Below are 9,939 nucleotides of genomic sequence, written 5' to 3'. Positions count from 1 at the left end.
AATGTACTGCATTGTGGGATGCATCAAGGCGTCCAAAATCGTCTGAAATCATCCTTGATGAACTAGGTTGTAGTCTTATTTATCCAACGCCGACACGTTGGTATTCTATGTTTGACTCTCTTAATCATTTAAAAACGTTAAGATGTAAATTAAATAATGTCGTTAAATGCCTCAATTTAAATTTTGTGTTTAAGGAATCTGATTACGAATACTTAGAGGAATTAGTTAAAGTTTTAAAGCCAATAGCACAGGCATTAGACTATTTACAAGCGGAAAAAAATTGTTATTACGGTCAACTAATACCAACTTTGATTTCTTTAAAACTTCGTCTTGAAGAATTAAAAAATCAAAAGTTACGCTATTTATTTAATCTGATTTCTCCTTTATGTAATAAATTGCATGATAGATTTAAAAATTATTTTAATTTATCACATGAAGCTGATGATGCTATTTTGGCTACGTGTTTTCATCCATTCTTTAAAACGCGATGGATTCCGAAAGGTCTAACTGAAGCTGATAAAGAAAGAATACAATTGCTATGTGTAAATGCTGCTAAACAAATAAATATACCTAATAATGAAATTTCTACTTCCGATATATCCGACAACGAGGAAAGTTTTTTAATATGCATGTCACCATTGTCACCAAACCGTGGTAACGCTATAACAGATTCCTCAACAAGTGTTGAATTACAGATTTTGCAATTTTTTAACGACAAAAATAAAAGTTTTACATGTTTAAACAATTATCCTGTTGTGAAACAATTATTTATTAATTTTAATACTAATATTTGTTCGTCAGCACCGGTAGAGAGATTGTTTTCATTTGTTGGCTTCATAATGGCACCTACTCGTTCTCGGTTGTCTGACGAACAATTCGAAAAACTAGTATTTTTAAAAGGCAATCAAAATTACGGGATAATCTAATTTTTCTATGTACCTATATTTTTCTAATGTTTTTTTGATTTAATTTATACACTTTTTTATATAAATAATTTTTAAATGCAATTGGTAATTTTAAGTAATTCAATTATGTAATTTGTAATTTGTAATTAAATATTCTACAATCATGTAATTTGTAATTTGTAATTAAATACTTGTATTTTGAGTAATTTGTAATTAATTACTTTTTTTTTGATAATTTCCCCAACACTGGTTGCAAGTATCAATAACAATATGCAATAGTTTTAGATACCTAATTTTATTTTATTTTAGATAAACTTGAAACGTCCAAAGTTGACTAGTGAAGCAATACCCTCCATATTCCCAGGACCTAAATACCTGTCAAAGCTTACAAAGAATAGAAAAGCCCCTACAAAAAGAGTGTTTTACAGGTCAGTAAATCAGGTAATCACAATTCTACTATTTTGTATCTTATGATATTTTAGATTTTACTAATATAAAAAAGGCTGCTCCCATATTGTCTTGTTATTATGACTATATTATCTATTATGTTTGTTGCAGGCCAATTAAGTTAATAACGAAAACAGTTGTATTCAATCAAATTTGGTACCCACTGAGACTGCCATTTCCTCTCTACAGCCAGAATATCAACCAGGTGTAATATTTTCACAAATATTTAAAAATCCAGCTGTAGTTTTATGTCCAAATGGTTTGCAGTATAAAATAATTAATGAAAAAAACCCATTTATAACTTATTATTTTGCAATATCATGCATTGATATTGATGGGACAGTTGTATTGTTACTTGAAAAACAGATTAGCTTTGGTAAAGATATGGTGATGATGTGTAAACTATATAACAAAATGTTTGATTTAGAAAAAATTGGTATAGAAATTCCTTGTTTACCATCAGTTCAAAATATTACTATTATTTTACAACAGCTTAATAATATTCGTGTGTGTATTGGGGGACCATTAGAACACCAATATCCTGGTATTCATAACAGTATGGCACACGTAGGACTGAATGGACGTTGGCGACATAAACAGTGTCCATATATATTAGATTATAAAATACGACAATAACAAAGCTGTTTGCATTGCTTTAATATAAGTGGTGCTCTGCATATGAAAAGAAAACAGATGTTTTTGAAGGTAAAAAAAGTATTTTGCTTTTATCACCGTCTAAGAAGGAGCAACTTAACACTGTTAGACAGGATAAGCATAGAATTCAAAAAAAGGTATTAAGGGCCAAATTTAGATTGAAAATATTAGAGAGTGAACTAAGTGCTGCAAAAGATGAATTAAATAAAATACCATGCAATTTAATAGAAGATATAATTAATAAACATCAGTTGAATAATTCTCAATCAATAATGTTAAGAGAAGTTATAGCTGCAAGTAAATATACAAATCCCAAAAATCGACGCTACTCTGAGAACTGGTTACTTTTGTGTTTATTATTTCACATAAGATCTTCTGGTGCTTACAAATTTTTAAGGGACCAACAGCTTCTTCCATTGCCTTGTACTACAACAATAAGAAAATATGTAAGCATTATAAAAACTGATTGTGGTTTTGATGATCAATTTTTCAAATTGTCTGAGCATGATTTGCAACCTAGGCGCAGTCATATAATCAATATATTCATAAGTGTACTTATATTTTGTACTTGGAATACGTATTCAAATAATTTTTTCATAAAGTATTTAAAATAGTATTCGAATAAAAAAATAGTATTTGAATACATATTACATTTATTCGAATACTTTACATTTTTACAAAACATTGCAAGTGTAAAAGCGTTCTTTTCCATTGGGATTATTACAGAATAATGAAAATGTAGCACGTCTGACTAGCAGCGCTCGGCGGTTTTATGAACTACGCGGTGCGTAACTAGTTCTGACCGCTGAGGCGCTGACACAGCGCGCGATGCTTAACCTGTTCTTTATAGGGTGCGTTCCGGCTGGACGCTTTCGCGCTCACAGTGCTCACAATAGCGCTCATGATTATGAACCGTTCCACTAGAAAATAAGCGCATAGAATCGCTTTGCTTACGTTCCAAGTGGAACGATGTTGAACCTGCCATGAACGCTTAGACCGTGTTATCATTTTATCAAAAATGAAATTGATAACATAATCCACAAATCTAGTTTGTTTTTTAAATTGTAATAATCTACCAACGTTTTGTTTCTTTGTTTTTATAATGAATAATTTGAATGATCGTGCGTTAGTTATTATGGCTATACAACAATGCTGTGATATTATATTTTCTTCTTCGTCGGATGACAGTGAAGATGACAGCAATGAATTGTATGAATACGTAGTACAGAATCTTGAGACTAAAACTGCAATACCTCGGTTGCAGAATTATGTTGAAACCATCGTACCACAATTCAATGATGGACAATTCAAATCTCACTTCAGGTTAGTAGTAGGCTTTTAAGTTTTTAATAAGATTAAATGTAAATATTCTACATAAAATTATTGTATTATTTTTTAGGATGCTTCCAACCACATTTGAATATGTATTAACCCTAATCGCTCCAAAGTTAAAAAGAATGAAGCCGGGGTACAAATCTATTTCACCAAATAAACAATTTTTAATTGCAATATGGAAAATGGCTACTCCTGACTCTTACAGGTACTTCTGTTACACAAATAACATTATTTTTAGATGCAATAATATTACTTGCCATATTATTATATGTAGTTCTATCTTTTATATGATACCTACCTAATAACTTTTTAGATCAATTTGTGAAAAATTTGGTGTGGGGCGAGCTACTGCATTAAGATGTATTAGAAGAGTCATTGTTGCTTTAGAAATGTTGGCACCAGTTTTCATCACTTGGCCAAATGAAGAAAAAGTTGAAGAAATTAAAAATGGATTTTTTTCTAACAGTACTTTTCCAAATGTTCTTGGTGCGATTGATGGGACACATATTAACATTCCTGCACCACATGACCATCAAGAAACTTATGTTAATAGAAAAGGTCACCATTCAATTCAATTACAAGTATGTTAATGTTTTAATTTTTAAATTTTATTCGATTTTAATGAACTGTTTTTTTCAACAGGCTGTGTGCGATCATAAATGTCGTTTTATTCATTGCTATGCTGGGAATGTAGGTTCAGTACATGATCAACGGGTTTTCAGATTATCTGAACTGAAAAATTACCTTGATGACGCAACCAAATTTCCTAATAACACCCATTTAATTGGTGATTCTGCTTATACCTTGCATGAACATCTTATGGTTCCATACCGTGATAATGGGCACTTAACTCAAAAGCAAAAGAATTTCAACTTTTGTCATTCCTCTGCAAGGATGGCAATTGAACGGTCTTTTGGTTTCCTAAAAGGACGGTTTCGTAGTCTCCTAACAACATTGGATATGAAGCGTGTCGATCTAATTCCCAAGTATATTATTGCATGCTGTATTTTACATAATATATGCTTATTACAAAATGATGAGTTTCCTGGTCTACCTGAAACAACACCGGTAAACGAAAATATACAAGCTCGTGGAGAGTTGGTTGCAATTAATCGTCAAGGAGCATTCAAGAGGGACAATTTGTGTGATCAACTACCTTTTCGCCATATATAGTGTAAATACAATGATATGTTTACAATAAAAAAAACTAGTCTGAATCATAACAATTTGTATTTTATTTTTATATAATTATAAGTTAGTAATAGTACTACCATCAAACAAAAATATATATTATATTAAATATATATCACATATATATTGACTAATTACAGTTAACAACATTAGTTCACAAATAAATATCAAACAAATATATTTTCAACCTTTAAAATATTGAACATAAATATATAATAATAAAAAAAAAATAATAATAAACAAAATAAATAATAAATAATAAACATATCTAACAGATTATAATCCTCAGTCTTAATATTTTAAAGTTTTACAAATCACATATATATATTGAATAATTACAGTTATCTCAATCACTGATTTTTAGTTTCCAGTACACTAACTAGTCTAGCCAAAAGATTAATAGCCTCCTTTTTCTGATCCATTTTTTCTTTATGTCGCTTTTCTCTGTTTTCTTCTACCACTTTTCTATTTTCCTCAATTGCTAATCTAAACTTATCAACAGGAGAAAAATAGTTTTGTTTCTTTTTAGGATTTTCATGACCAGGGCTTATGGCAGAAGATGGAGAATTTTCCACTTCTGGTTGGTCCCTTTTCCCCGTCGAAGAAAGAGTGGCTATGGGTGTAATGTACGGTTTAGCTCCTAACAAGTCATCCAGTAAATTAAAATATGGCCAAGTTCTGGTACCATTTCCAGACTTACTGTTGTGGTCCTTGATCGACTTGTACGTCCTCTTCAAACCTCCGAATTTTGATTGACATTGAGGACCAGTTACATTGTAAGATTTTTTTAACAGTTCATCTCCTATTGATTGCCAAATCTTTTTTTGGGAAATCTTCCCTGAACAGAAATTGTCGGCCGTTTTTCTATATTCTTCAATAAGAAGTAATATGGCCTCATGAGGCCATTTAAATACATTGACATCAACTTCAGCTGTCTGTTCTTCTTGTACTGTTCCAGAATAATTATTCTGTGATGTCTGTTCAAGTTGTTCTGTCGGCTGTTGTGAATCAGATTGATTTTTCTTGCATATATCCAACATTTCAGCTGCGAATACCATATCTAAGAACAAAAAAATTCAAATTGAATTCAAAATAAGTTCAAAAATTTGATTTACTCTTATAATACCTGTATTTATACGATTCGCCTCATCCCTCGTCACATTTAATGTGTACGTTTCTCCATCCACTCCATCCATCAGTATAATAGAAATTGACATATTATTACTATTGCTATTATTCATATTACTATTGAATTAAATTATTAAACTATTACTGCTGTAATAAATGTAATATTAATAATAAATTACTGCCGTACATTTATTTTCAAATTGTAGTCTGTGATAAACTGATAAGATATCGCAAACGACGCAAACGCTTACGCTGCACTACCTATTTCATTTGAGCGTTGGTGAGCGCGTGACGATGACGTAGAGCTCAGATCTCATGACGTCACGGTTGTAGTGTGAGCGCTTATAAATGCCAAGTGGAACTCACTGGGAGCGCTCATGAGCGCTTGAAGCGTACAAAGCGTCCAGCCGGAACGCACCCATAATCATGCTTCTAAATACTGTAAATGATAATACGGGAAACTCAAATCTAATCAATGGAGACCAACTATGCCCTCAATATCACTATTATTGCCTATATTTGCGCCTTAGTAAATTAGTATTCCCCAACTAAATAATAATTTATAATAATATATGTCTTATTATTATGTTTCACATTTCATATTTCACATTAATTGACGTTTTGTGTCCCGTCAACCAGATTATCTAAGACTAGGTTAAACTACATATACCACAGATCACTTTGCTACATGTGCTATAGCTTAAAGCATAAGATATCCTGTTAAGAAATGTGCCATTCTGGTTTCTGTCTTAGTCTTAGTAGAGTAGTAGACACACCTGTCATCAATAGGCAATACATTTTGTTTATAATATATACTGTTTTTTTCGCAAACTCATATTCTGTAAGTTTATTAGGTATATATATCATTAAATATATATTTTTCAAATGACATCGAAAAAATTGTGTTCTGTGAAGTATTGTCGAAATAATGGAAAGGATTTCCCACATTTGGTATTCCACAGATTTCCTTCAAATGTAAAGATGTATGTTAATAGCATAGGTAGACATATTGGATATTATTCAAATGAGTCAATATTTTTGTAATTTATTAAAACATAATTCAGGTGTCAAAAATGGGCTGATTGGTGCCAAAATGAATGCATTATAGATGTTTTAAATAAAAAAGGCCCAAAATTTTTGAACAAAAATAGGACAATTTGCTCAGATCATTTTCTTGAATCTGATTATATTATTTGGAAAGGCATTGGGAATAAGACGTAAGTAATTATTATTTAAATTATATTACATTTTTTACACAAAAATACAAGTAAAATTATTTAATTTAAATAAATTACTATATCAGCTGCCATATGACAATGTAATAATTACTGATTAATAATAATACATTATTATTAATATATGATTGGGGAGACTTAGCCCCTCCCCCCGGAATTTTTTTGTGTTTAATGTAAAAATATAATATGATATTATATAGGTACTTACTAATTATACAGTACCTATATTATAATATCATTATGAAAAAATTAATTCAGCTCCCCTAGAAATTTCAATGGATTTCGGCCTAGGTATGCTTATTAAAATTATATTTTCTAATAAACTTTTTAGCTTACTACATAACCTATCCATGCCATCGATAATGCCATCATTACCTAAAGTTTTAAGTCCAGAAATAATGCAAACATTGAGTAAAGGTAGTGTATTTTACTACATTTATTTATTAATACTATAATTATACTAACAAAGTATTTTTTCAAAGATACATTCAGCTCAGTTATGCCAAAAAAATTAAGGCAACCATTATGTTCAAGAAAACTTTTTGTAGAATGCAATACTTTAAAAAAGTCTGTTCAACCACTACCTATGTTTAATGAAAATGATTTTAAAGAATGTAAGTTTTTATTGATTTGTGAGATTAGCTTATTTTAATCTGTGTATTTATAAGTTATAACTTATAACTGTAAAGGTAGTAATTTTGAAGTAGTTAGATACCTGCCAGTTTCTTCTTGCTTTTACAAATTTGAATTGTGTATTCTTAATCCCACAAAAACAAGTAGTAAATTTGGTCTTTATTAATAATTATGTGTTTTAGAGTGTTAATTTAGGCAATTTGCTTAATGTGTTTTGTTCATATTGTATAATAATTTGAAAATAAATTCTTCTTATAATATGTTTATATACACAACGTAAATAATGTTGTTTATCTATTATGTTAGGTATTTATATAGCATGGAAAATAATGAATAATTCAAATGTGATTAAAATCCAATATGTTTATGTACTAGATATAGTAGGTAGATAATTAATATGATGAATAAAACACAATGCATGGTTTAATATGGTTACATGTTCTTTGTCATGGAAAACTTTATAATATTAAATCACCCATTTACTATATTTTGGTTATTCTATAGGCTATAGTTATAAATTACCTGTACATCACAATCATAAACAAGAATCTTGTTCAAAAAACTTAAAGTCTATGAAATTTAAATTAAGAAAATGTCAGCAATTAATTCATAAACAAAAGCAAAAAATATCCTTACTTCAAAATAAAGTTAAAAAATATAACAGTGGGAATGATGAACAACTATTAACTAAATTTAAAAGTAATTCAATTGTACAAATGCAAATTTGTATAACCTCCCTTTTCTCCAATGCGTGTTTGTTTAGCAACACAAACCTTAAGCCATACCGTCAGCTCAGGAATTATGACACTTGTTGGATTAAATAAAATGAGCAGTGATGACATACAGCAAATTTTATTTAATTTTTTGATGATCTTTTTGACATATTTAATAGTATTACACAAAATTAACCAAAAGTTTTAAGAAGGCCTCTTTCTAAAGACTCAAGTCATTGGGAATTTCTGAATAAAGCTGATAAGTTTTTGTATAAATTAAAAATTTACAATAAATCAGGAAAACATCCTCCATGTATAACAGGCGGGCGAGAAAATATAAGTTCATTGAAATTGCTTTTTAAAGAACTAAATGAATATTATGATGTAGATTTTTTGTTAACTAGGAGACTTACTTAAGATTGTGTAGAAAATGTTTTTTCAGTTATCAGATCCAAAGGAGGTAATAATGTTAATCCCGACGCATCAAAATCTAATTCTTCAATGCGAATGTTAATTAGTAATCATTTATTAACTCCATCTAAAATAGGAAACTGTGAAATTAATGCATGTCAGTTTCTAACAAAACTTCATGAAATAAAGATGGTAGGTTTAAAACTGAAAACAACTGTAAATGAAACACATCAAGTTAATGACAAAAAAGAAGAAAATTACATACATAGTTTAATGAACCTTTTATCACCAACTAATATATAAAGTATTCTTATGGATGAACATAATTCTTCTGCAGTGGCATATGTGACTGGGTGGGTATGTAGTAATTTAGAACATATAGATTGCATTGACAAGATAGCTAAAAGAAAAAGTAAAGATTATTCAGTAACTTATAGTCAAGATAATATTTTTATAGATATTAAAAGTTATGAAAACTCAGACATGTTATATCCACTTGATGCAACCATTGATTATAGTAAAAGAATAACATCTTTATTTAATTCAAATATTGAACAATTGTTGTTTGAAACAAAACACAACATAAAAAGCAGAATGATAAATTTTATTGAAATTGTATACATCAGAACATTACATATTTGTCTAACATGTAAATCAAAATTCATTGAAAAATTACTTAATGTTTTAATAAATGCTTATGTGAAGAATTTTAATAACACTACCATACAGAATTATAAAATGAAAACTAAAAATAAGAAATTGAAGAAAATAGCTCATTTATAATCAAATTTATTATTAATATACTGTGCCATTATTTTACTATGGATAATAATATTTTTTTATTTTGTATATTATACAAATTATTACAAGTTGATTTTATTATTATTACATTTTATTGTATTTAATATTTTTCATAGTCTCCTGTCACCCCCTAGATAAAAAAATATCTGATGTGACAATTTTTTTATTTAAATCCTTAATAAATTAATATCTTTATAAATAAAGTATATATTATGACGGAATTTAAAAAATAAAATATTATTTATTTCTTACACTGAAAGTATTTTCAAATTAAATAGAATAATAGCTAATTTAAAATAACTGTTTTGTCTTTACTGAACAGTAGCATTTTTTCACATAGAAGATTTATTCTCATGGACATATGTAATGAATATGTTTTCAAATTTATTTAACAGATTCCAATAATAAATTAAAATTTCTTTGTAGAAAAATTATATCAAGTACAATTACTAAATTTTTTTAACTCACAACTTCTAGTAGATAACA

The 9,939-nt window shown here is 28.8% G+C and overlaps 1 protein-coding gene across 2 annotated transcripts; it reads right to left on the bottom strand.

The window, feature by feature from the left end:
• Nucleotides 1-4,802: 4,802 nt before the first annotated feature.
• On the bottom strand, nucleotides 4,803-5,920 carry LOC149061316 (uncharacterized). Of its 2 annotated transcripts, XM_089215918.1 has the most exons (3): nucleotides 5,659-5,920; nucleotides 5,233-5,592; nucleotides 4,803-5,172 (listed from the first exon to the last, which is right to left on the bottom strand). In XM_089215918.1, the coding sequence occupies exons 1-3, from the start codon at nucleotides 5,771-5,773 to the stop codon at nucleotides 4,883-4,885; spliced, it is 765 nt and encodes a 254-aa protein (XP_089072044.1). In that variant the 5' UTR covers nucleotides 5,774-5,920; the 3' UTR covers nucleotides 4,803-4,882. The 2 variants fall into 2 exon arrangements, with proteins under 2 accessions (XP_089072044.1, XP_089072043.1); XM_089215917.1 differs by having other exon boundaries at nucleotides 4,803-5,592; nucleotides 5,659-5,911.
• Nucleotides 5,921-9,939: the final 4,019 nt, after the last annotated feature.

Source organism: Diuraphis noxia, unplaced genomic scaffold, assembly GCF_037042655.1.
Source record: "Diuraphis noxia isolate RWA-SAM2 unplaced genomic scaffold, SU_Dnox_SAM2 contig0001, whole genome shotgun sequence".
NCBI lineage: Eukaryota > Metazoa > Arthropoda > Insecta > Hemiptera > Aphididae > Diuraphis > Diuraphis noxia.
Note: the sequence above shows the minus strand (reverse complement) of the source record. Positions and strands in the feature narration are given on the sequence as shown.

What these genes read in the sequence shown, in the direction of transcription:
- LOC149061316 (XM_089215917.1), bottom strand. Translation starts at nt 5,773, where the DNA reads ATGAATAATAGCAATAGTAATAATATGTCAATTTCTATTATACTGATG. An exon ending in GGCGAATCGTATAAATACAG is followed by an intron (nt 5,593 to 5,658) that starts GTATTATAAGAG and finishes TTTTGTTCTTAG; the next exon opens with ATATGGTATTCGCAGCTGAA.